The 27,090-nt window shown below is 41.7% G+C and overlaps 1 protein-coding gene across 1 annotated transcript in view; it reads right to left on the minus strand.

The window, feature by feature from the left end:
• The window catches only part of SAMD3 (sterile alpha motif domain containing 3), a 33,476-nt gene extending 9,253 nt beyond the window's left edge, over positions 1-24,223 (minus strand). Inside the window, exons 1-7 of the mRNA XM_045843775.1 lie at positions 24,147-24,223; positions 23,789-23,892; positions 22,728-22,926; positions 19,591-19,698; positions 10,686-10,871; positions 10,352-10,436; positions 3,820-3,987 (exon numbers count right to left, since the gene is read on the minus strand). Coding sequence (XP_045699731.1) covers positions 3,820-3,987; positions 10,352-10,436; positions 10,686-10,871; positions 19,591-19,698; positions 22,728-22,926; positions 23,789-23,867 — 825 coding nt within the window. The 5' untranslated portion in view covers positions 23,868-23,892; positions 24,147-24,223. The remainder of the gene's footprint in view (positions 1-3,819; positions 3,988-10,351; positions 10,437-10,685; positions 10,872-19,590; positions 19,699-22,727; positions 22,927-23,788; positions 23,893-24,146) is intronic.
• Between the last annotated feature and the right edge of the window lie 2,867 nt (positions 24,224-27,090).

Below are 27,090 nucleotides of genomic sequence, written 5' to 3' on the forward strand. Positions count from 1 at the left end.
TCTGGAAAGTTATCAGATGGGAGGGGCAAGGGATCAATGCGGGAAAAGCTGCAGGAATTAAGAAGTACAAATTGATAGGTACAAAATAAACAGGGGTGTTTGTTAAGGACAGTGTAGGTAATGGAGTAGCCAAAGAACTTACATGAATGACCTATGGACATGAACTAAGCTGGGGAGCGGGGACTGTTGGAGGGAATGGGAGTACCAGGTGGAGGGGGGCAAAGGGGAAAAACTGAAACTATTGTAATAGCATAATCAATAAAGTATACATTAAAAATAAAATATAGCTACTAGAAAATTTTAAATGACACATGTGGTTTGTATTATATTCTATGGCATAGTGTTCCATTGGATGCTGTGGTTTTCCCCGTACCAAATTCCAATGATCTAATTTTCAATTCCATTGTCATCATATTGACTTTGGCACTGGAAACGTTTCTTTGCTTAGCTTTTAGTCACAGGTCTCAGTCAGTCGGCAGAGAAACTGCTGCAACCCTGCCCCATGTTCCCAAGTGCACAGCTGACTCATACAACTTCACAGTATTGGTAAATCTGCCACCTGCCGATGGCAATAACCGTACTACATTCAAAAAGCACTTTGCTGTTAACATTTTTCTTCACCTTTTGTTGCCTTGTTCAGTTTTTCACTATGAGAAGAACATCTGTGGAAAAGGCTATAAAAATTAGTATTTGGACAATACATCATTATGTGTCAGGTGAGGTAAGAAACAAAGAGTAACTGCCATGGAAGGAATCAAAGGAGCTCGGTGGATATTCTTATCACTTGATTATGTGAGCAGTTGTTTGCCTAACTTTCGATTGCATTTTATTTCTAATCCAAAGAAAACTAGCGCATAACAACTGCTTCATGAGAATTTAATAATGCTTACATTATTAAAAGTCTACTTTAAAGACACTATGTAAGCACTGGCTGGCGTAGCTCAGTGGATTGAGCATGGGCTGCGAACCAAAGCATCGCAGGTTCAATTCCCAGTCAGGGCACATGCCTGGGTTGCAGGCCACAGCCCCCAGCAACCGCACATTGATGTTTCTCTCTCTCTGTCTCTCTCTATCTCCCTCCCTTCCCTCTCTAAAAATAAATAAATAAAATCTAAAAAAAATTAAAAAAAAACAATTTAAAGACACTATGTAAAGGTCCTATATCCAGTAAGTGGGAAAAGAAAATGTTTGAAGAGAGAAATGCATTGTAAGTACAGTGTTAGTAATTGAACACCTGAAAGTTAGTTGATTTATTTGTTGGCTTATTTAGCAAACATTTGAAGGGCTTTGAGATACCTTATAAGCATTTATTAAATCCTACCATCACCGTCCTATATACCATGTAGGCTAAAAAAAGAAAGCACGGGGATACGCACTACCATGGGAGTGAGCCTAACAGAGTCTTTTGGAGAGTAGTTGGTCAAACTAAGCACATGCATGCCCTCCGCCCCATCAGTTGCACTTCTAGGGGACAACCCAAAGGGATAACACACGGATGGATCCAGAACCAGACAGGCGTGATGGGATTCTCTGAACTGCAATTCCTGGCGGGGACGACCAAGGCTTGATGCCAGGCATACTTAATAACCCGTACAATCACGGACAAGGAATACACATGGGACCATGAGTGAGTCTTCAAAAGCTTAAGCGAAAAGTGAAACAGGAGTGAGGTAGAGAATACCATTTACATTAAGTCACACATAGGCAAACCCAAAGTGACAGTACACATTTTGAAACACTTTTGCTTGTTTAAAACACAAACAAAAAGATATATATGAAAGACATTAGAATGGGTGCCAAAGGCAGAGGTGGGGAAGAAGGCAGATTGGAATGGGGACAAAAAGAAATGAAAAGAACCAGAGAAAGGCCACAGTGCAATGACTGTAATGTACCAGGCGAAGAGTGATTCACTCAAGTTTAATTAACACCTGAGGTTTTTTACAAAAAAAAAAACAAAACCTACCGTATAAAGTATAATTTCACTACACTGCCAGGAAGTTCCATTTAATTCCTACAAACATTTAAAAGCAGTGTCTTCATCATTTAAGCTGAACAATGTGGTCAATGACTTAGGAAATTACTCAGTTAAGTCTACTCTTTCAAGAATCTAATTATATCTGTCTTGTGAACAAAAAGGGGGTTTTATGGAAAGTAACTTCACAGGGTAATCTGATCACACATTTCCTAACTGGGCAGGTCACGGTGGGTAGTCCTGTCCCAGACCTACAACTTCATTAGTTAGAGGCTTATCTTGCCTTAAGCAAGCCCTGTCCAGTCTTCCTGTGCATTCAGGTGTTCACACCTTGAAATGCTCCCTTTCCAGACCCCTCCTTCTAAAATGGACCACCCTCCAGAGAGCACAAAATCTTAACTATTTGGTAATCCATTTCCCACCTTGCTTCCTCCCACCTTCACATCATGTTCCTTAATTTTGTGAACCCCGAGAAGGCCAGGGGGAAGGCACCTAGGAAGAAGGGCTCCTGGTGGCTAACTGGGCCCAAATGGAAAAGCAGAATCTAGCAACCATTTCTGCACAGGGGCATCACACACAAACCACACTTTGCAGATAAGCCTCCACACTGGACCGCCTACCTGCACTGTTCCTGCCACTGGAGCCAGCCCTTACAAATATGTGAAAGTTACAAAGTAGTATATTCTCATTAATTTTTTTCTTTTGTGCTCACCTGAGGACATTTTTTCATTGCTTTTAGAGATGGGAAGGGACAGAGAGAAATCTACAACCCAGGCATGTGCCCTGAATGGCAACCCAACCATTGACTTTTTGCTCTAGGGGATGATGCTCAATCAATGGAGCCATGTCAGTCAGGGCAAAATTGTTCTTTATGTAGATACTGGCTGCATGCTTTACAAAGTATTACTTTAAAATGTTACTATCCCCAAAGCTTATAAATAATGTTAACAAAATTGAGATGACCCAGTATGTTGCTTATTAATAGCAAATATATCAGCTGAAGAAAGAAATAGAATACTTATACCAAGTACATTTACTAACATAAACGTGTTTGTGGTGAAGAGTTAGAGTTTACATATTCAGGTTAGACTGGGTTGGAGATAGATTTGGGGGAGCATGAGATTTAGCTCTGCACTTGGTGGTTTGGACACCCTCCCTAATGAGTTCACTCTGCTTTATTAGCAAAGGACATTTTTGTTTCTGAGGATATTTGGGTGCTGTGAGGTAGGTAAAGAATACTGATAGGATCTCAGATCACTAGGACCCACATAGACATTATATACAGAAACCCTGCTGCTGAGGGAGCAAACTCCAGGCCCTGGCTGGGTCTTCCGCCTGACATTCCTCACAGTCACCTTAGGTGGTGGCCAACAATCTTCATGGTCACCTTGGCTGGTGTGGGACCCCTTCTGGGCAAAGAAAGGGAATTGTGGAGTTTTGTATCCGTGCATGTGGCTTACCTTCCCCCTGACACCTTGAAACGGCAGGTTACCTAACCCTACATTATGACTATTAAAAACTTTCTTACCAGTGAGAGCACAAGATAAATTTTAAGGTGTCAGGTAGATATTCAAGAACCCTGAACACAAGGGTTTTTTGAAAGTTGTAAAAGAATAAACACGAGATGTTCAGCAACAAACTCTATTCAGAACTGGTTTTGGAAGCCCATTTTTGGAAATATTGGCATTTGAATTATTTACTATGTAAAACATTGATTTTCTTCCTTTCTGACCACACCAAAAGAATATCTTATTTTGTATAAATTATTTTAAATATTTTTACTTATTATCCCTGAACAAATGAACCAAATCAATAAGTTGTCAGAACCATTACAGACCCAATCTTACTTTTATCTGGACAATTTTAATTTCATCAAATCTTGTATCAGCAGGAGATTTCCTTCTCTGGCCTCTCCGGTGTCCAAATTTACACTTATTTCTCATCACTTGTTCATCATCTTCTATGGGTCTTCGAACATATTTAAAGCGATCCTTGAGGGCTCGTTTCCATAGAAACTGTGTAAAATAACAAAACAGGGCAGTTAATCTTCAAGGAGATTGAAATAATGGTATGTAAACAATAAAGGTTTTATTTATCACCACTGAGCTGCAAATCTTTCCAAATCACAGTAATAAAAACAATAACTTGACTTCCGGCAAGATGGAGGCATAGGTGGACATACCGTACCTCCACGCACAACCAAGATTAGAACAACAACAATTAGAGGCAGAATAACACCCAGAACTGATAGAGAATTTATCTGAATGAAAGTCGGAGAGCCAAGAAGTTGAAGTAGACCCATTCATCCAGACTGGTAGGAGGGGTGGAGAGGAGGAGCGAGCACAGGTCCTGGCGTGGAGATGGGGAGAACTGGGTGCCTAACGCAACCGAGCGTAAGCCTTCCAGGACGCGCAAGATTGCAGCACAGCGGTGGACCCTGAGTACGCAGGCGGCGGCTGGCGGACCCAGCAAGGCAGCGTTTGTGGACCAGGGCAGAGCACACAACCCAGGATCCCAGGGGGGTTACTGAGGCCCCAGGAGAGCGGAGCTACCTCCAATGTTCCCTCCCACCCCCGCCCCCACATACAATGTCACAATCTAGCAACTGGGGTGCTCAGCCCTGGGGAACACCTAAAGCTCCGCACCTCACTGTAACCAGAGCGACCAGACGGAAAAAAAAAAGGAGAGAGAGAGAGACATGTCTCCAACAGAAGAACAGTTCAATCCCCCAGTACTCATCCTTTTGAGCAACCAAGAGAGCCAATCTATCAGATGCACAGTTCAAACAAAACACTGGTGATCAGGAAGCTCACGGAATTGGTTGATTTGGGGTGAAAATTACATGAACAAATGAAAGTTACCATAAAAGAGATGAAGGAAGATGCACGGAGAACCAATAGTGAAGAGAAGGAAACTGGGACTCAAAACAATAGAGTGGACCAGAAGGAAGAAAAAAACAACCAAGCAGGAAAGAATGAAGAAATAAGAATTCAAAAAAAATGAGGAGAAGCTTAGGAACCTCCAGGACATCTTTAAATGTTCCAACATCTGAATTATAGGAGTACCAGAAGGGGAAGAGGAAAAGCAACAGATTGAGCACTTATTTGAACAAATAATAAAGGAGAATTTCCCCATTCTGGCAAAGGAAATAGACTTCCAGGAAATCCAGGAAGCTCAGAGAGCCCCAAAGAAGTTGGACCCAAGAAGAAACACACCAAGGCACATCATAATTACATTAGCAAGGTAAAAACGGAGGAGAGAATCCTAGAAGCAGCAAGAGATAAGGAGACAGTAACCTACAAAGGAGTTCCCATCAGACTGTCAGCTGATTTCTCAAAAGACACCTTACAGGCAAAAAGGGGCTGGAAAGAAGTATTCCAAGTCATGAAAGACAAGGATCTACATCCCAGATTACTTTATCCAGCAAAGCTCTCATTTAGAATGGAAGGGCAGATAAAGTGCTTCTCAGATAAGGTCTAGTTAAAGGAGTTCATCATCACCAAGCCCTTATTTTATGAAATGGTAAAGGGACTTATCTAAGAAAAGAAGAGAAAGAAAAAACATGTATAGTAAAAGGACAGCAAACTCACAATTATGAACAACCACACCTAAAGCAAAACCAAAAGAAACTAAGCAAACAACTAGCACAGGAAACAGAACCACAGAAATGGAGATCACATGGAGGGTTAGCAACAGGGGAGTGGGAGGAGGAGAGAGGGGGAAAGGGTACAGAGAATAAGTAGCATAGAATGTAGGTTGAAAATAGATAGGGGGAGAGTAAAAATATATGGGAAATGTAGAAGCTAAAGAACTTATAAGTATGACACATGGACATGGCTAAAGGGGGGGATATGGGTGGGAGAGGATGTACAGGGTGGAGGGGAGTGAAGGGGAGTAATGGGACAACTGTAATAGCATAATCAATAAAATATATTTTAAAAAATACAGTAACTCTCCCCTTGCATCTACCCTCACAATAATCTTGTGATACTGCTACAGAAAGTGCAATACCTAAATCACTAATAAGAAAATAGTCAGAGAAATAAAAATATTTTTCCAATGCCATATAGCTGTTGAGTAAATAGACTGGCTATTGATTTTAGATTCTCTAACTCCTAAAATTGGATAATTTTCACCTTACTCTGTCTTCACAACATGCTCCACTTTTTATTAAACTTCTGTTTTTCAATTACAGTTTACATTCACCATTATTTTGTATTAGTTTCAGATGTACAGCACAGCGGTTAGACCATATACTCTCCACAGTGCTCCCCCGGTACCTAGGTGGTAGCATACACAGTTATTACAGTCTCGGTGACTGTATTCACCATGCTGTACTTTACACCCCCATGACTATTTTGTAACTACCTTACACACTTCTCAATCCCTTCGCTTTTTCACTCAGTGCTCCAACCACCCTCCCCTCTGACAACTAGCTGTCTGTTGTCTGTATCTATGAATCTTTTTCTGTTTTGTTCATTCATTTATATTGTTCTTTAGATTCCACATTCAAGTGAAGTCACATGGTGTTTGTCTTTCTCTGACTGACTTATTTCACTCAGCATAAAACCCTCTAGGTCCATCCATGGCAAGATTTCGTTCTTTATTATGGCCAAGTAATATTTCATCATATATATGCACCACAGCTTTTTTTTATCCACTCATTTATTGCGGGGCACTCGGGTAGCTTGCATAGCCTGGCTGTTGTAAATAACATTGCAGTGAACATAGGGATGCATATACTCTTTCAAATTACTGTGCTGGGTGTCTTTGGAGATTTACCCAGGACTTAGGATCCCTGTACTCCACATTTCTGGAAAACGAATGACAATGGTGTATGCATATATGGACTGATGCATTTATAGAAAATGTATTAAATACATCAATCCATATATAATTTTTCTGTCATCCCTTGAAATTCACTTTGGTGAACACTATTGCCATTCCCTCCCCAAATGTTTGTGGAGCATCTACTTCTTCAAACACAAATATATTTCTCCCCTCCCCTACCTGCCCGCCAACACTGATATCTAGTTACCTCTCGCTCTGCCTGCAGATCTGAGGTCAGCCATCACTGCCTTCCAGATTACCTAACTGCTCATTTCCCTTGGTTATCAGCTCTCATCTTTCCTTATCAACACTTAGCACACTGGTAATTTCCCCTTGTTTATGTGATGCTTTTCTGTTTTTGTTCCTTTTCTTCTGGTTCTTTTCACCCTCCCTTCCTCCTTCCCTCCCTCCTTTTTTTCTTCCCTTCCTTCCTTTCTTCCACTGGGCTATAAGCATGGGAAGAGAGGCTCCTGTCTGCTTTGCTCACTACATCCAGCACAATGCTTGATGCATCTTGAAAACTATAAATATTGGATGCCTTGTGTAAGTCTTCTGTGAAGTAGAAGGACCCAGGTGTTGAAACAACACACTAGAAACAAGACTGTGAGTCCTGGCCTGGGCTAGTAAGTAACACTGTGTGTGGAGTGGTCTGGCACTTCTTAAAGCCCAGGCCTTAAGGCTATTTTTTCTCAGCCCCTCCTCTTTCCCACTGTGCTTGAACAGGCACAAGAGGGAAAGGAGCCTTTGCAGACAGACAAGCCCATATTTTGCCTCCTAGTCTTGTCCACTAGAGAGGGTGGTAAGTCACCAGATGACCTTGGCCATGTTTTCTGAGTGCTCTTTATTCACGGGAAAACAGCAATGCTCCTGAGACCATATTAGTCCATTATCTGGCACATGGGTTTTTTCTCTCCTGGTCCCTGGTTTAAGTCCCAATAGGAGTTTTCTGCTCTTCAGAAAGCACTGGGACTTAGGAAAAACTATGGAAAGACCCAAGGTCTAGCTCTAGTTCATGGTAGCCAAGTGAACTGTCAGCCTTAGTTTCTTCAACTATAAATTAGAGGAAAAAGATCAGTCCCATCAAATGCATGGGTTTTGGAAGACTCAAATAAGCAGTTACTTGTGGAAGATATTTGTAACTACAGTGCTGTCCATAAAAGCATCCGCAGCTCCGCTGAGGTGTGCTGTGGGCTGAGGTTGGGGGACAGCTGTAGCCCTGACTAAGTGCTTGGGAGTGTGTGAGTCAGAGATGCTTTGTCACCTCCCACAGGCTGTGGGTCTGGACCCCACCATCACTGTTGTACAACAGCACGGAAATAACAAATGGTTTATATTTTACTAAGCCCCAAAATATGAACTAGTGCAAATACATTTTTTTCCTCATGTTTCCTATAGCTGTGAGCATCTTCTAAACCTGTTGAGCTGGTGGGATGTATCAGAGCAATCAATGCTGGGACATTTTAAAATTGCCAATTTCTTCTTCCCAGTCCTCCCTTCTCTCCTCACTAACTGTCTGATAGGAACAGAAAAAGACAAATCAAATGCAATTGTCCACGTGAGTACTCGGCCAGTTGCTACATGCCTGGCACTGTGAGTTCTTACTCAGGTACCTTGGCAGAAAACACCAGGCTGTCCTAGACCACAAAAAGTTAAACAAACATTGTAACCACATGCAGTGCATGAACCTTGATTAGATTTTATAGCAAGATATGTGTTAAAGTGTTTAGGAATGATCTCTGCAACTTTTTTTCAAATGCTCAGCCAAATCAAATGAACAAATAAATACGAGAGAGGGAAAATCAACGTGGCACAACGTCTATACCTAGTGAATCTAGATCAGTGATTCCCAATCATCAGCGATTTTGTCCTCTCCCAGCATGCACTCGGCCATGGTCAGAGACACGGCTGGTGGTTACCACATGTGGTTTGGGGCACTACTCGTTCCTAGTGAGTGCCAGGGATGCTGCTAAATATCCTACAATGCCTAGGACAGCCCCACCACAAAGAACTACTCTATGTCTTCAAGAAAGCCGAGCACAGAAGATTTTTCTCAGACACCTGAAATGATAAGGTACAAGAAGATAATCTATCTTATTTGGATATGACTACCTATGTATATATGCACAGCTTATAGAGATATAAGAATGATAGCATATTTTTTATGCACACATGGTTGTAGTTAGTTCCCTATTATTGTTCCGTAAGTCATATACAGTTGTCCCTCATTATCTGTAGGGATTGGTTTTAGGACCACCTCCTCATTAAAATCCATGCATGCTCAAGGCCCTTCTATAAAATGGCACAGTATTTGTGTATAACCTATATTTGCAGAGAGGCTACCACAGGGGTATGCCTCCACACCACTTCACTGTGTGGATTCAGCATGGTGCTCAGTGGTTAGCTAATTCGAGTTTTGTCTTTTGGAACTTTGTGGGATTTTTTTTTCTTTTGACCACTAGTTTCAATCCACAGTTGGTTAAATCCAGAGATGTGAGACCCACAGATAGGAAGGGCAGACTATAGTTCCACCGTCTTTAAACACTGAGTCAATTTGAAGACTACAACTCAGCAGTGTTAAGTATATCCACACTGAAGATCCCAGGCTTTTACACCAAAAGACAGGCAGGTCCCAGCAGTAAAGTTTGTACTGAAACCTCTAGAGCAGCAAGCAGTTCTCAGCCCTGGCTACACATGAGAATCACGTGGAGAAGTTTTAAAAATGCCAGGGTCCCTTCTGCAGATCAGCTCAATCAGAATTTCTGGGGATCCTCATGTGCAGCCAGAATTGGTGGAAACTGCTGCCCCGGAACATCTCCAGGGTCTGTTTCCGAGGATGGCAGACACGTGAGAGGGGCAGGCGAGGCTGCAGGGCCAGGCCTCACAGCCAGACAGCTTCTCTGCTGGGTCTAATCAGTAGGCAAGAAGCACTTTACTGATCGTCACCGACACAGGTGCAGTCACATCCTTCTCTTTTCGATGTGTCATGTCTCCTAAAGATCCTGCCTTGAGACTCAGTGTTACACATGAGCTTCTGAACAGCTTGAACACAGATAAGAAAGATGATGACAGAGGGACACAAAGAAACCAAAGGAAGGGGGTGGGGAGGGATGAATAGGTGGTGCACAGAGGATTTCTAGGGAAGCGGAAATATTCTGTGTAATAGTACAATTAATAATAGATACGTGTCATCATACATTTGTCCAAACCCATAGAATGTATATCACCAAGAGTGAACCCTAAGGTGGCGTGGCCTTTGGGCGATAATGTTATAGATACATCAACTGTAACAAATGCACCACTCTGATGGGGATGCTGATAATGGGGGCGGCTAGGCCTGTGTTGAGTAAGGGAGTACACAGGAGAATCATTTGTACCATCCGTCAAAAATAATGTCTATTTGAAAAAAAGATAAAGGAACACAAAGACAGAGGAAGTATCAAAAAGAGGAGAGCGAGCGAGCAAGTGAGTAAAGTGAGTGAGACATAAACTTACTGGACAATGCAAGGCTGTTATTTTAAATGGGCTGAGATGAACAAAACGGTCACTTACAAAGCCACAGCCGTCTGCGTCCAGGAAAGGGTGGGCCTGCAGCAGGGCGCTGACCACGTCGTTGTACTGCTGGGTGGTGGGGTACCTGCTCGGTGCAACAGGAAGACATTTTCATTCCAGCAGCGCAATCCCTTCCTTCCCAATGAGTCTAAATTACATTCCCCTTCTCCAAATCTTTCCACATAACAAGGTAGACATTCAAATGCTGGGCAATATTGGACTTATTACCAATATGTCATCTAAAATCTGGGAAGGGCTGGTTCCCAATGAATTCTATTTTACCCTGAAAAGAGACCCTCTCCCGTAGCCACAAGCCTGCCCTGTCTTTACTCACAGCGAGCCTTTCAGGTACTTGGTCATGTCGGCCTGGAGAAACTCGATGATCCTTATCCTCACGCTGTGATCGGGACACTTCCGCTCTGCTAACATGCATCTGACATCATAGGGGAACTCTGGTAAAACATAGGACTTAGTCCAATGTAATGCTTTATTCCCTGCTAGAACATGTTTCACATTCCTTCTGTTAAATAAGAACACAGAGTGAAATTCTCTTTCAAGTATATGCAAATTTCTCATTTTCTACATCCTGGGAGCTTCTGATAGGAAGCACTTTCCTGAGACCTAAATATATGGACGTCATCAATCCATTTATCTATCCATTTATCTATCCGCAAATGTTTGAAGGCTCGTTAGGTAGCTCTGTTTTCTTTTCCTTTGGACACATAAATACTTGTAGTTCTGGGAAAAATATGTCATAGTAATATAGACTTTAGAATAAAGCCTGAAGTTGGAAGGAATCCACATATGGTGAAGAAGTTATATGCAATCCGTAGTTCAAAACTGAACAAGGTATCAAACAATGGGAGAATAAGTTGAATTCAGCAAAGCAAGTGAGGCATACAGTAAACCTTAGCACCTGGTGAAGAAAATTTTACTAATGTGTTCTGCTGCTGGTTATAATGAAATACAAGATCCACTTAACTGAGTTGGTCATGGCTATTTTGAGAGTAAATTTGTTTTCTAAATTATAAGTAAGTGCCAGGTACTCTGATTTTGTTCCGATGAAGTTTCTATCAAACACTACAGAAAACTGTGGCTACAGAAGGCAGATCGGTGGTTGCTTGGGGCTGGGGGTGGGAGGGAAGGTGGATTGCAAAAGGGCGTGAGAGAAATTTGGGGCAGATGAGAAGGTTCCAAAGTGGATTGTGACCATGCGTGCACAACCATACATATTTTCTAAAATTACCTGAGCTGTGCCCTTCAAATGGGTGAATTTTACATTGTGTAAATTATACCTCAGTAAGCCTGTTTGGAAGATTAAGTATAAGAACCACTTTAAAACTTTAAAGTTAGTGACTGATCATTAAGTATATAAAAAGAAGAATCTGTAGTAAAATTTCCAAGTAGCAGTTACCCAGAGGCACTAAGCCGCTTTTGATCCACTTCACTAATAAGACTGATTAGAATGAAAGTGAAGGAATAAAGGCAAAGTAGAAGACAAAAAGCAGAAAGATTTTCTAAATTAGACTAAGTAGACTAACTATCTGGCACAACCATGGAATCCTTAGTAATCCTAACAAAATGCAGGTAAGTTTTGAAAAACCAGGTTCCTTTAGAATTTTAAGTCATATTTTGTAAGGATGCATGAGATATAATGAAACACGAGGAACTAAGAAAAGAGGAGAAAATACTCCCCTCTCTTCTTATGATAAGCTCTCTCCTTTTTTTCCTCTCTTTGACAGTGACTATATTGGTGGCGAATCAAATACTTTTCCAGGCATTGAATGATTGCTGGGATTAGGGAGAAGCCAATGTGGAAATTTAACTTCAAATCTGAAAGTCTCATAGTTTAAACACCTACTGTATAGGAGAGCTGAAACTTCATATTCACTGCTTGACCATATACTTGCCCATCCTTCATATTCAAAACTGGATGCTTTGCCTTTTGTAATTCATCATGCAAAACTCACCCTTTTTTCAATTGCTATAAGGCATAATAATCTTCCAGTTTTCTAACAATGTAACCAATACATTGAGTGGCATGAGTGATTCAGTCTATTGTACACTCCCAGAAATTCTTACTGGTCTAAAGTCTTGCTACTGAAAAAGTAGTCCTAGAACAGCATTGTCGGGACTTGTTAGAAATGCTGATTCTCAGGTCTCACCCCTGACCTAGTAAATACTTTCACAAAATTCCTAGGTGCCTTTTAAGTGCATTTGTGTTTGAGAGACACTGGCCTAGGGCCCTGATACCTTTTGCTGGAGTCCCCAGGTGAATCTCACGTACGGTCAGCGCTACCCTGCTCACTGGCACCGCACAGAGCCTCCCTGCCTCTCCATCAGCTCCTCTCACCCTTTCCAGCAACTTCATCTCCTCTGCCTCTACCTCTCACCTTCCAAAAGTACGTACTCCAAACAGAACCTCCTGTGCTGTGTCAGGTGTTTGGTATCTGCACTTGCTGTTCGCTTTGCTGTGAATGTCCTTATTCTCTCCTGCCCTATTTCCTTCAATGAATTTCTCATCACCTTCCAAAATCCTCAGTTTCTGTGTAGCTTTCCCCCAAGGCCTTCTCCATACTCACTTTCCCGAAAGCCTTATTTCTCCCTCTTCTAGGCTATTTCTGTACCTTGTGCATTTCCATTTCTGTATGCTTTCTTAATATTGCCATTATTAGCTTACATATCTGTCTTGTCTACTCGACTCCGAGTGCCCCCGGGCAAGGACTGAACTGCATCCTCTGTCTAAATCCCACCACTGTCTAAATAATATCTGGCTCATGGTGTATATTCAGTAACTTTTAGACTGAATAAAACGGGAAAAGCAGATTAGAAATCAAGCTCACTTTGGAGCTCTTTAAAGACTTCATATTGGATGTAATAGAAAGGGGCAAGAGTCGGAGAATTATTTATCATTAATGCCAACTGAATTTCTCTAATTCAGCAACTCCTCCTTGGCTGAGTCCAAAGATATCCTCCACTGAACCGAACCATCAATTCTATCTTAGCCAATATTCCGCACTTCATTTGGGTCTAGTCAAAGTCAAAGGGAGTATATTTAATTCAGTTTAGATGAGGCCACAGAAAATATGTTATGCTTTTCTCCCTCTGTGTAATGAAAACCTGTTGATCACCTCTTCTTTGCCATACGCTGCAAAGGTGAATCAGACTGGTTCCTCGCAGCCCCCCACCCCCAGAGCCCTGGATCTCTAGAGGACACACATGTGCAGGAGGCGAGAATAATCACACAACTAACTGGAATATGCACCAATGGAAACGTAACTAGGCTAGCACAATGTCATCTGTGCTGGACAAGATGCACATGCGACTGAGCCGCATGTAGGATCACACCTGCAAACAAGACATCTCACACTAACCCACTGACATCAGCCTTACTGAGCGAGCATAGACAGATGGATAAGATCATTCTCTGGCATTTTGCAGCAGTAGCCAGACACTAAAAATGTCATTAACATAATTTTTAAATATGCGTGAAACCGTGACTAATTTAAAATTATGCCCAAAGGCAGAAGCAAAACATCTGCACACATCTATTAAAAGTTCAAGTGAAGTGTTTTTAAAGTGACATTTAGGAAATCTCTACCTGCTTATTTGATCTCATGCTTTATTTGAACTAAAAGAGAAATGAAAAGTTTTAAATAGTGTGGATGAAAAATAAAGACTAGCATTGCAAAAAAAATCTCTTCTCAATGGATCACCAATACATGTTTCATATGAGACATTATAATTCTTCCATCCAGGAAGGGCATGGAAGCAATTCAGTAGACAGCACTGCGTCACAGCACCCTGGGGTTTCCCTGGGATATGAAACTCACCCATCGGGACACACACACCTTTACCAGAGACTTTTCAAAAGCCCAAGTCAGATGAACATTTTGTCTCTAGAACCTCTGTTTCTACTTGTCTACAAATAATCTGGATGGACGGCACATATTCACTTTAGGGAACATAGGAAAAGATATTGTAACAAGATGCTGAGCTAGAGGTCTCCCAAAATGGGAAAAAAAACCCATAGCTATTGCTTAGGGGATAGGGGGAGCAGAGCAGGGCCATTGAGAGTTACCTTGGGTATCTAAAGAACTTGGCCAGTGTTTTAGTGATGTTACACAGCTGTTCCTGCTCAGAGCCAGGGAGATGGGTGTGGCTCTAACCCATGCTGCGATGTAGCTGGACGGGCTTGTTGCTCCTACAGGAGAGCAGGAGAGTGGTTAGCTCTGCATCGAGGGACAAAGCTCATCCAACTAATAATGGCAGCTGAGAAAGGCAGAAGAAACTAGAGTGCCAGCGGATGTAACCCAATGTAGGAGGCGCTGGAAATGGAGTTACAGAGGAAGATCTGTGCCAGGATTTAAACCCATGTGCCGGAACAACTGCTCCCTCCCTCTCTTAGCCATGCTGGAGCACTGGACCATGTGGCTTGGAAGGAGAGGAGGAGAGCCCTGAGCAGGCGCCCCCTCTCTTTCTGAGCCATACGGGCTGTTAACCACAGATTAGAAATGAGTAGGATGTAGCATCCGTGTGAGGCTGTCTCTGGATCATGCGGCTTGGGAAGGAGAGGCCTCTTGACCATGTAGCAGCCAAAGGACCCCCACCAACCTACAGTGAGAATGTGTTTTTGGATTAAGTGAAAGAGCCTCGTTAGCCAAGCATGGACGACTGGAAAAAGCAAGAATATAGATGGGAATCTGTCCAGCTAAGCTACAGACTTCTATTTCTTTTCGTGACAGACAGTACCTCTGACTGGCCTGGTTTGGCAAGGTGGGTCAGGACTGTGCATTTGTGGGTATTTCTTTTGTTTTTAAAGGGAGTAAGATTTAATGGCAGAATTCTGCCATTATTCTAAACCTGTATTACTTTTGAACAAGTTTCTCTTCTTTTCATAAGGCTCTGGCATTGGGAATCACAATTCTTATCGGCAGCAGGCAATAGAACCCAGAACAACAGAACCCAGAGGTTCTGTTGTAATATCACAAGAATAATGCTGCCTTTTTGTTATATCGTTTGGACTCAAGGACTACATACACTAGTGGGTGTTACCAAACAAGATGTGCAGAGGCCACCTGGTAGGCATTTGGAGGAATCAGAATTCCAACCCAGGTGTGTGGGACCCCAAAGCCAGCTCTTGATCCACCATCCATTCCTTCCTGCCCCTGGAGAGCATTTGGCTTCATAAAAACTGTGTAGCCAAACACCATCAGCTCTATAGCCTGTTATGTGTGAGTGGCTTATAAACTCTAGAATTTAACTCTGTTAAAAAAGTATATTTAATATGAATTGCATCAAGAGGTCCAAAAAGAAACTGATGCTATTCAAATATTTATCCTGTCCCAAGAAGATATATTGTTTTTCATTGGCTAACATATCCTCAGCTCAATATAAAAACTTCTGTTCAGCCTCTCTGTGCCAGAGACTGTGCAGATCTGTGCTTACAATGAGAAAAAGGCATGGTCTTTGTCTTTGAGGTGCTTTCGGTCTAACGAGGGATGGCAGGCTTTAAAGTCCTAATTTTTCTTATCTAGTTTTACAAGTAAAGCAAAGAGACCACATGTAGAAGGCCAGGGTCCTTGCCTGGCCTGCAATGTAATAGAAGCACTTCAGAAAGAGGGACTTTGAGCAGAACCTTCAAGGATGAGCAAGCAGATAAAAGGAAGGAAACAGCATGCCAACCAGTCTGAGGTGTCCAGAGCAGCCCTGAGGACGAGAGTAAATCCATCCTCCAGAGAGAAGCAGGAGAATGACACAGACGAGGGAAGCAGAACAGAGACAGAGATGGCTATCGCCTGGCTCCACCTGAGGAGCGGCAGCTCCACCCTGGCCTCCCAGCACCAGTTCCTGGTGCTATGAAATCCCTTTCTTACAATAAACTCCCCTGTGTTAAGTTAGAGTGGATTTGTGGTTCTTACACCCAAATATATGAAGTCAGGGCACATGAGTTCATTTTTAGACATGTTTAACTCTGAAGTGCTTGTGGATAGATATGGGCAGCAGGTGGTCAAATGGATTAGGGGGGACTTTACAATTAGAAAGACGTGGCAGTATCAACTCTGGGTTCCAAACCCTCCGATTTCTCTTTATAGGGAACCGTTGCAAGTGGCGTGGCAAATGTAGCTCAGTCCTACTGGAAAACTGACAGGCGCAAAGTCGACACACAGGAAGCCAAACCCATGGATCAGCTTTCCCATGGGGAATCAGGCCTGCATTGTACCTAGGCTGCTTTGAGGCTTGCTTTTTGCTAAAACTCCCTCACCCTGAATTGAGGCAGCAAATGTTTACTGCATATCTTTAAAATAACTTCCTAAAGTCTATGCTAAACCTCCCAAGGATGGAGTGTAACCAGTTCAACCACTCTTCCCCTTGCATTAGCAACATCCCTTCCTTTGTTTACTCTGGGGTAAAGGTAATCACCTAAAGCGAATCTGTGCATAGTAAATGAGGACCATACTGGATATAATGTGCCCAGAAAGCAATAAAAGCCTGTCCAGGCAGGGAACAGGGCCCTCTCTCACTCAGAGAGTAGCCATGCCATCCCTTTTTCTCCACAGGACTTCTGTAGCCTGTGTGAATTTGTTCATCGCAGCTGCAACACACAGACCCTGCGGGCCAGGGTCCACATGATCTCTTCATTTCTGAGGCAGTCCTGCTTTCTTCTCCCTCTCACTACGTACTGCGAACAAGGAGAAGTACCATGAAGCACAAGGCTGTTCCTTTGACTGTATAAAAACACAGGAATAATAACCCTGCCCTGCGAGTATCTCAGGACCATGCTGAGGATGGAACACCAATCAGAGGGCTTAGAAAAGAGACCTATGTGAATCAAAGGGGCTACCATCATCTCTCACTGGCAGCAGGAGGGAGAAGAAAGAAGTCCTAAGGAAAGAGGAAATCCCATGGGGAGCAGTGCTGTACTCACAGCAGCACTCTGAGTGCTTTCCATGTGCTTCCACTGAGCTCTCGCTGGGCAGGCATTATCCATTTTTTTTAATTTATTGACTTGAGAGAGAGGAAGACAGAGGAAGAGACAGAGAGAGAGAGAGAGAGAGAGAGAGAGAGAGAAACATTGCTTTATTGTTTTATTTACACATTCGTTCGTTGACTCTCCTATGTGCCTTGACCGGGGATTGAACCTGCAACTTTAGCATACTGGAATGATGCTTTAGGCGACTAAGCTACTGAGCCAGCGCAGGCATTATCTATTTTGAATGCTTGCAAGAGAACCATGGGGAAAGTATCATTATTACTCACAGTGGTTCTAGGGCCACATCACTGGGACTAATTATTGTTTTTCCCATCTCCGTTCACGCAAGGACACCTGGAGAAGGGACTGGTTCCATTTGGAAGCTTTACGGTGGAAGGGGTAGTTGAGAACTCATGATTTACCTTGCACACCTGGAGCCACACTACAGGAAAGCACTCAGAATCTACAAGCACCCACGAGCAGAAAGGAGGTGAACCGTAGTTCAGACCAGAAAGACAATGGAAATGATTCTCACATAGGCCATCACTTTTCACCTTCTTGTTCACCACCCCAAACAGGAGCCAGTGGCGTGGAGGAAGATGAGCCCTGACATTGGGAGATCTTGAGGAGCTCGGGCCTTGGTGCCCAGGGGTGAGAGTGCGAAGTTGAAGGTGATGGAGAAGAAAGAGAACAGAGAGAACAGCGCAGACCAAAGCCCAGATGCCCGTTTTGCAACACTCCTGATCAAAGGTGCAGCTCTCCCCTGAACCCGTGGGGTGCTGGGGCCTGAGGCTGATGCCTTTGGTTCCCTGAGCTAACACCACCCTCTACCCCCCACCCCCCTCCACCCGAGGGTGGTTAACCTCATGGGGGTGAGAATGGCCCATTTAGGAAGAGTAGAGAGAAGCCCCTTGACCTCCCTAAGTCTCAATTTTACTCATTTATGAAAAAGACAAAATAATGTCCCCCTTGCAGGACTGCTGTGTGGACTAAATGAGATGATAATGCCAAGGATTTGTGAAAACTACCAGATACCACACCCTGGCTTGTTTAGTACCCAATTACTCTCCTACTCGAGCCAGCACTTCTCCTTTCAATGGAAGTACTTTTATGGAAAAGTATTTCCTCATCAGTGGCTGAAAACATTATTATGAGTGATGCATGAACCACACAGGCCCAGTGGCTGGGAAATGCCGTGCAGGCTGCCTACCACATTCCTTATAATCACTCTCAGGACTGTGTGAACACCACATTCCAGGGTCTGGTTCTCTAGGTCTTCCTTTGTTTCCATGGAGCCCATATATGGAAATATTACATCACTTAAACCCAGTGTAAGAATACGGTAGTCGCGCCCATCTGCCGAGGATCCATTCCAAGTCTCCCAGTGGATGTCTGAAACCGTGGATAGTACCAAAGAAGGCCGTATATAGACTTTATTTTTTTCTTACACATACATATCTAGGTTAAACTTAAATTTATAAATTAGGCACAGTAACAAATTAACAACACTAATAATAAGGTAGAACAATTCTAACAGTAAAATACGGGTTACTTGAGCACAAGCACTGCAGTACTGTGACAGTGCATCTACAAACTGAGAGGACCACTAACTAACTAAGAGACTGGTAGACAGCACGGGACACTGGACAAAAAAATGACTTACGTCTGAGGCAGGATGGAGCGGGATAATGCAAGGACTCATCACACTACTTAGAACAGTGCACAATTGAAAACTTATTAACTGTTTCTTTCTGGAATGTTTCATTTACTATTTTTCAAGGGTAACAGAAAAATATGGGAAGCAACACCGTGGGTAAAGGAGCATTACTGTACAAGGAAATGTTTACCGAAGCAGTGCCCCCATCAGGGTCAGTCAGGCCAAAACAACAACTACGAAATTCAAAACAAAAACAAAGACTCCTCCAGAGGCATATGCTATAGGACATAATTCACTGAATAAATTCTATCTTTGTGCCCACTGCCAATCACCCTGGGCAGTTTACAACAGCAAAAGCATTCTTTTTCCTCACTAATGTGTACTTGAAAGATGTATAATATAATTTTGAAACTTCACTTTTCCAACACAAAGATCAGAAAATTTAACTTTCACCTTTTACCAAATATCTTCATCACTTGATTAAAAATTATCTTCTAAGAAAATAAAAAGTCCCCACTTACAAATACATTTAAATGCATGAAATTTCCTTTAAAAACAAAGACAAATATTATCATTCGGCTTTAAATGTTGAGAAGCTGGCAGTCCCACCTCTGTTTCAGCACTCTGGGGTCCATTAGTCCGTTATCAAGGTTTTCAGCGGGATAGACAGTTCTCATCTGCTCCCCATGGTTGGCTGGACTGGAGGACCGTTCATCCCTGTCACCAAGAAAGACAAGCTGGGTCAGGGACTAGTCAACAGGAGCTCCAACTGCTGATGTCACGATGGCTCTCAGGGTCGGGCGGGTCAGCCCACGGTTAACATATGATCAATGTCTACTTCCAAGACCCACTTCAGAGTCGTGACTAAGGACTGAAAGGAAGATGCCCCGGGGTCATCTCCCTCAGTAGTTCACTCGTACCAGGAGGTAGACTGATGCCAGTTCACAAGGCTATTTTCAACAATCAGTCATACTTACAAGTGGTGGTAAGATAATCCTTTCCTTTATGAAATGATGGTGATAATAGAATGTTACTTTTATTGGTTAATACTCTTATTTGGCAAAAACAAACAAACAAACAAACAAACAAACAAACCAGCAGTTAGAGAGAAAAAGAAACTCTATGTCAGATCCCTTCTCCACTCACTGTCATTCTGGGGGGCCTTATCATCTGTGAGATCATGATGTCAGAACCACACCCACTAGGTCCCTTGTTTCCTGAGATGCCCCTGAAGCCCAGAAGGAAAAGCAACTCGCTCACCACCACGAGCTACTCAGTAGCTTGATCTGTTTTTCAACTTCTTGCCCACTGATTTTTAAACCAGCTTCAACAAGAACCAAAAAGCAAGTGCAAATACTTCTACCTATTATAGATTCCTAGCATTTGCCTAAATCTGAACAGGATGCTAAAGTCCAGATGCGGCTTACAAATCCTTTTCAAAACCGGGTACCAGTGAACCATTAGCCATTAAGTGAAATATGCACTCAGGTTGAAACCCATCTGACTCTCCAATCTAGAATGCCATTATAGACTCTTTAGAAGGAGTCTTAAGCATCATTTATTCTATTTGCTTCATTTTACAGTTGAAACTAAGAAAGTCAGGCAATTCTCCAAGGTAACATGAGTAGCTAATACCAGAACAGGGGATTGAAGTCCATTATTTTGATACCTAGCTTAATGGTTCTTTCTACTAAACCAGGTTTCCTACCTTTATTAAACACTTCCTGGAAGAATTTAAGTAAATTGCATATTCTCATTCTTCTATTATGATTCCCACGTGACAATATATTTGTCAAGTGACAACATATTTGACAATAAGCAAATAAGCCAATATGCACTTTAACCAAATATAACTAATAAGCCATCCTGCAATTGTGGATTTGCACCAGAATAATTAAACTTGAATACAACACAACGTAATCCTTAAAATGAGTCGCCTACTTACTGGGTAGAGCAAAAATCCCTCACTCACTGATCTCTGGACAACCCATGTTTCAAGTCTTGGCTACCTTTGAAAATAGCTTTCTTAACCAAGTCAGCAATGTGTAATAGTTAACACAAGACTATGCTGGTCTGAGATGGGGGAAGAGACCTTTCTTGAAGATTTTGATACTCTTCACATCAATGTGAATTAACGTGGGATTAGGTACTCCATTACTTTTCACAGCCTACAGAAGCAGCAGCAGGAATGTCACTATTTAACATAATCAATCCAAGGCAGTGGAAGAACCAGGAATGAAGCCCAGATTTCCCCGCAGTCCAGTTGGTTCTCATTTACTAGAGAACATTACAAACTGTTTTGCAGTGGAAACAAGGCTGTCTGTTTTCTTCCAGGTTGTGTTTAAAGCTGTACTGAGATTCTAGTCCACTGAAGAGAACTTCCAGCTCAAAGTCCAGGCCATCCAAGAATGCCGGGAAACTACTTTGAGCTCTATCTGAAATAGTTTCTCACCCTCCCCTTGCTGGAAAGGAGTGGAAACATGCAATGGGAGCGTCATCAAAAGTCATTTATGAAGAGTGGGCTTTTACATGGATTCGTAAAAACAATGTTTAGGAGACATCCTTCAAATAAACCAGATGGTAGAATCTCCAGACCAACTGTGGACCATCCCTTCATGCCTACCCATCCACTCCACGTCCCAAATATCCAAATATTCTAGAAATCAAGTTATTTAATCCAGGTCTCTCTAACCTTATATTGCTTATCAGACAACAAGACAGAAATATATATTAGTACAGATATAATCTGAAAAACTGAAGTAAACACACAGAATGGATTTCAACAAACATCACAATCTTATTTATTTATTTATTTATTTATTTATTTAAACAGAGGGGAAGTGAGAGAGAAAGAGAGGGAGAAAAACATCAATGTGTGGTTGCCTCTCATGGGCCCCTCACCAGGGACCCAGCCTGCTACCCAGGCATGTGCCCTGACTGGGCAATCTTATTTTTAAAATCAATGAATAATTGGTCTGCAGCAATTATTTAACATTAGAAACCTTGCAGAAAGTCTAAGAATAGGGAAAACCCAAATCAGAATGTCTGAAATGATCCTGGGGCACAGATCTGTAAAACGAATATTTTAATTTTAAAATTCCTGTTACCATTCCTTTTCATTACAAAAGTCAGTGATAAAAAAACAAGCTAGTGAAAACATCCCTAAATTTCAAAGCCACCACACATTTTTCTACATGATTTTTGTGGGATACTATCATAGCACTCAGCATTCCAAGAAGACGCTTGAGAAATTGCAAGTCCTTACAGCAAAAGTCTTTAGCAAATTATATTGGGAAGGCCTCTAGTAAATCGTATTGTATAGGCCTTTAGGGAATATAAATGAGCTACTATAAGGAATCCTTGGCAAATAAACGTACACATACATAAATAAATCGTTTAGGGAAAAGCAAAGGAGCAGCAAAGATGCCTTTCCCAAACCCTGATTTTAAGATCTAAGGGGGGTCCATTTCCACTCATGTTGTATGAGCATTTCAACCGCTCATTACAGAGCTTCCTATAGAGGAACTCCTGGCTTACAGGACTACGCTAACAACTGGGAATTAGTGTTTAAAAAGTGGTGCATTGAAGAAAAGTATCCTGATTCATAAGAGTTTGCAAATAGTTTTCTTTATACAGCAGTTAGGAATACTGTACATGCAAGCTAGCTGAAAATGTACACAATTTTCAAAGAGGTTTGAACTACAAATGGCGGGCATGGAAGATAAGGAACTCATGAACGCACTTACATGTACTCCGGGGCTGCTGCTGCTGCTTGCGTGACCAGGGCTGTTTCTCCAGAGCTTCCAGGGGACTTCGGTCCTTGACTCTTCTGCTTATATTTTTTAATCAAATCCATCAGAACAGCCTGGTGCCCAATTTTTTTTACCAGTTGCTGAACCATCCGATCATTAAGTGCTAGGAGAGCAGCCCCACTTACCTCTTCCTCTGGGAAAAAGAAAAAAAGTTTCTATATGCCTGCCTGGGAAAGCTCTGCAAAACAGAACATGCCAAGAAAGAAAGCTATTTCTGGTGTTAAAAGAATCATCTAAACTTGTCCTCTGAGATTATAAAATGTTACGTATTTTTAACAAAGATAGAATACTGATGTTGCACAATTCCAAATGGATGTTTGCAGCTAAGAAAGTATAAAGTCACAATAAAATCTTATTCCTTTCATATTATCACCTCCTCCTTTCTGACTCTTTCTAACAGGCATTGTTTTTTGTAAGGAAAAGAAATCTCAGGACATTATTTCTAATAGCACCTGCCAGGCAATATTCCATACTTGTAAATCCTTGTAAGTCCAGCACTACACAAAAAAAGAGCTGCATTATTTCAGGACAGAAGTAGTATCAAATAATATCAAATATGTATTTTAAGTAACTCTTAAGACTTCATTTTATTTGAGTTCTTTTTGAAATAGAGTCTCCTGTGAATGCTACATCAATGCACACAGCCACGTCACTCAAGAAATGCCAGCATACTTGTAAATCCTTGTAAGTCCAGCACTACACAAAAAAAGAGCTGCATTATTTCAGGACAGAAGTAGTATCAAATAATATCAAATATGTATTTTAAGTAACTCTTAAGACTTCATTTTATTTGAGTTCTTTTTGAAATAGAGTCTCCTGTGAATGCTACATCAATGCACACAGCCACGTCACTCAAGAAATGCCAGCTCCTCACAGCAGCAACTCTGCATCCACACTCACATGCAAAAGGCAACAAAAAGCAATTGTCAATAACAAAGGACACTCAATAGCTATGCTGCTCAATTACCATTTTTAAAAAAGTGTAAACAACTCACCTTGAAACCTATGAACTAGCTCTCCTAAGTTTTCCTCCACCAACCACCTGCAGACTTGGTTAACTGACCAAGCTTCCATTGCTGTGTCCTGGAAATAAATGCACCTGCAGAGTAAAAGTCAGAGAAGGATTCTTTAATTTTTCTTTCTGAGTGTTGTTTTATTTTATTTTTTACCAGTTGGCTCTTTAACCTCAGCTCCTTCCTTTGGCAGACTCTTTTTTAACTCTTAATCCTAAACTTCTTTCAAATTACTGTTTTCCGAATACAGGTCTAAAAGTTGCCGATAAAACAAAAACTCATTTGAAAAAGCAGACCAATTTGAACCTATTTCCTGGTCTCATTTCTCAAATTTCTTCACCTTCTACTTTTTTCCACAGGCAACCCTCGGCTTTACTAACAGACAGGCAGAGACTACAGTGGTACCCAATCCTGTACCATTAACACCCAGGGTTTTTCACAAAGAAAAGAAAGGTGTGAAATTCACCACTACTAGGCTCATCAGGAAGTGGTTGACATTTACAAAAGGGGAGGGAGGGGAGGAAGGGAGGAAGAATCAGATAAAAGCCTGACAAAGATACTTTTAGTAAACCAAGACTGGTTAACCCCTTGCTGCCCCCCTGCTAGGAAAGAACTTGTAGCTGCTTCTGAATGCTCTGGGTTAGGAAGAGCGGGGAAGTAGGGCCAAATTTCTCAGTCTTTCCTTTCTTCCCATAAGAGTATATTCCATTCAGTCCTAGAACTGTATTAAACACCATTATGACTGTCAAAATAACTAGGGAAAACTAATGCATTGATTGAGAAAACACTTTTAAAAATTTAGTTGGGCAGACTCAAAATGGGAAAATAAATGTAGCAATAAACATAAGAGAAAGCAGCACATACATTGTTTCAAGTAATCGTCAACTCTTCAGTTATGTTTGCATGCCACTATTATTCTCTAATCACTAAGAAAATTTGAAACAAGTACACCAATTTCTGTAATTTTTCTTCTTTTTCTTAGGCAATTCATTCCCTTCATTTTTTATAATTCAATCCAAATTACTTCTAATGCACTAGGGAGAAACTGAAAAAAAACTTAAAATGTTTTAATATTCCTTTCAATTTCATCTTTCAATCGAAATGATATAGATTAACTTGTAACAGTAACTCTTCTATAAAGACAGGAAAATCTACTCACAGAGAAACTGAATCATAAGGAAAGATTAAAGTGTTTATTAGAGACTGTGTTTAACTTTTATGGCTAAAAGTTCTCAAAGTTAATATTGTATTTTTTCATGTTTGTGTATCTGAATTTCCACATCACAGACTGGTGGTGAAAGGGAAAAACATTTATCTTTCATACTTGACAATCTGAAAGAATAACAGCCTTCAGAAATCACTTCCTAGAAAATGAGTATAAATAAAGCACATTCTCATAAGTATTCACAAATGCCAAGTTGCAAAATTGAAAACGAGGGTTAAATGCAGAAGAACGCCTATCAGAATCACAGCACTGGATGTAATCTGCTACTGCAGCAGTAGCCACAGAACGTCTCCCCTCGGCTAAACAGCAAGAGGAGGGTGTGAAAAGTCATTATTTGCGAGGCTCTGGTGTAAATTAAAAATCACACCTTCCTGCCACACTTCTGGCTGCGTTGTGAAGACTGGGGCTTAAGGGGGAAAAAAGAGAGGGAGAGAGAAAAGAAAACAATTCTCTAAACTCCAAGATTACAAGGTATGCAGAGCAGAAGAGACTTCCCTGCAGCCATCAAAGGATAAAAGGAAATTTGAAAATAAAATGAGTGCTTGGAAACCCTCTCATACATATTATTTCCCAGATTTTTGCCTAATTCTACGACTGGATAAAACAGATCAGTTATCAAATTATAACGTCATACAAACACAATAAGATTTTTTAAAGTCCTGCAGTTTTTGCCCATTATTTTAAATATTTAAGAAAATAGTACCATTACCTAGATTATGTTACATCTTTAAATAGCAACCTTACATCTTCCTCTCACTTGAATAATGGGTATGTTATTTATGATCTTATCTAGGATACAGGAATGAAGGATGTCAAATGAAGTAAGACACACCCAGCAGCTTTACTGCATTTTCAGCAGTTTCAGAAACACCTGAAAATATTTTGAAATGTGAGGACAAGTATAATCACTAACTATTTTAATACACAATAATAAAAAAGATACAAATAATTAATAATAACATTATGTGTGACGGCTCCAGCCAAAACCATTCTCATCATTTGATTAACTTGTACTTCAATTAAAAACCTTGTACAGAATATTAATGATTCTCATTTAATTAAAGCCAAGAAGCTAAAACTTTAGCCAAAGCAGCCTAAGTGTGGGCAAATTTTATTTAATAAATTTGTTAAAACTGGAAAAGAAGATGATAGTGCAAACAGCTCTAAGTGCGGTTTATAATCTTCACGACCAGTGTAGCTTACAGCAACACTGACCACAAATACACATTTGTAAAGAAAATATGAAAATACTTTGTCACTTTCCTGTTTTGCCTTTTTGGTTATATCTTCCTGGAGTTCAAAGGCTGAGACAACACCACCACCACCAAATGTCTAAAAGCTTTGCTGGTGGAACCTGCCCTTTCCTGGATCAATGGCTCATCCTGCCTCAGAAAGCGCATCTCCTACAGTTAGAAATGCACGAGAGAAAGAGAGAGAGAGAGACGCGGGAAGAGCCGCATGTCCTGATCCAAGTTCCTGTGTTTGGTCCTGTGCCCACGGGTCGACTGAAGCCCCGGGGAAGACAAGAATGGGGTTTTTAAAAAGAAATAGCTAGGGGTTTGTGAGGGGATAGGGGAGCGGTTAGTCTCTTGTTCTTTTGGGCGGGTAACTCAGGGTTTCAGGATGTGAGCCGGGACTGTGGGTCAGGTCAAGGGCCTGGATGTTCCCGGGTGCAGGAGAGTCAGTCTGACCACAGGCCGTTCAAGCTGGCGCCAGATGTCCGCTGTGCGCGGTGGGGGAGAGTTTCGATAAAGCCTCCGGCCACCAAGCGAGTGGGGATAACTGAGTCCTGGGCAGTCCAGCAGGCTGGGAAACTGGCCAAACCCTTTCACCTACCAAGGCTGTGCCTGAGGGAACAAATCATTTAACAAAAATCAGATCCTGCTGATGAGAAAAAAAGGAAAATCGAGGTACAAAAGTAGGGTTCTGGCTGTAACGTGAGGCAGTTCCACTGGGCAGCATTGCTACAACATGAAGCAATGAGTCCTTGTTCGCCAGTGCAGCCAAACATCTCATCCACTTTGAACCACAGCTCATTCCAGTCATCAGCAGACCAGGA

The sequence above is a fragment of the Phyllostomus hastatus genome, unplaced genomic scaffold (assembly GCF_019186645.2).
Source record: "Phyllostomus hastatus isolate PE091 unplaced genomic scaffold, TTU_PhHast_1.1 phas_contig_40, whole genome shotgun sequence".
In the NCBI taxonomy this organism is placed as follows: domain Eukaryota; kingdom Metazoa; phylum Chordata; class Mammalia; order Chiroptera; family Phyllostomidae; genus Phyllostomus; species Phyllostomus hastatus.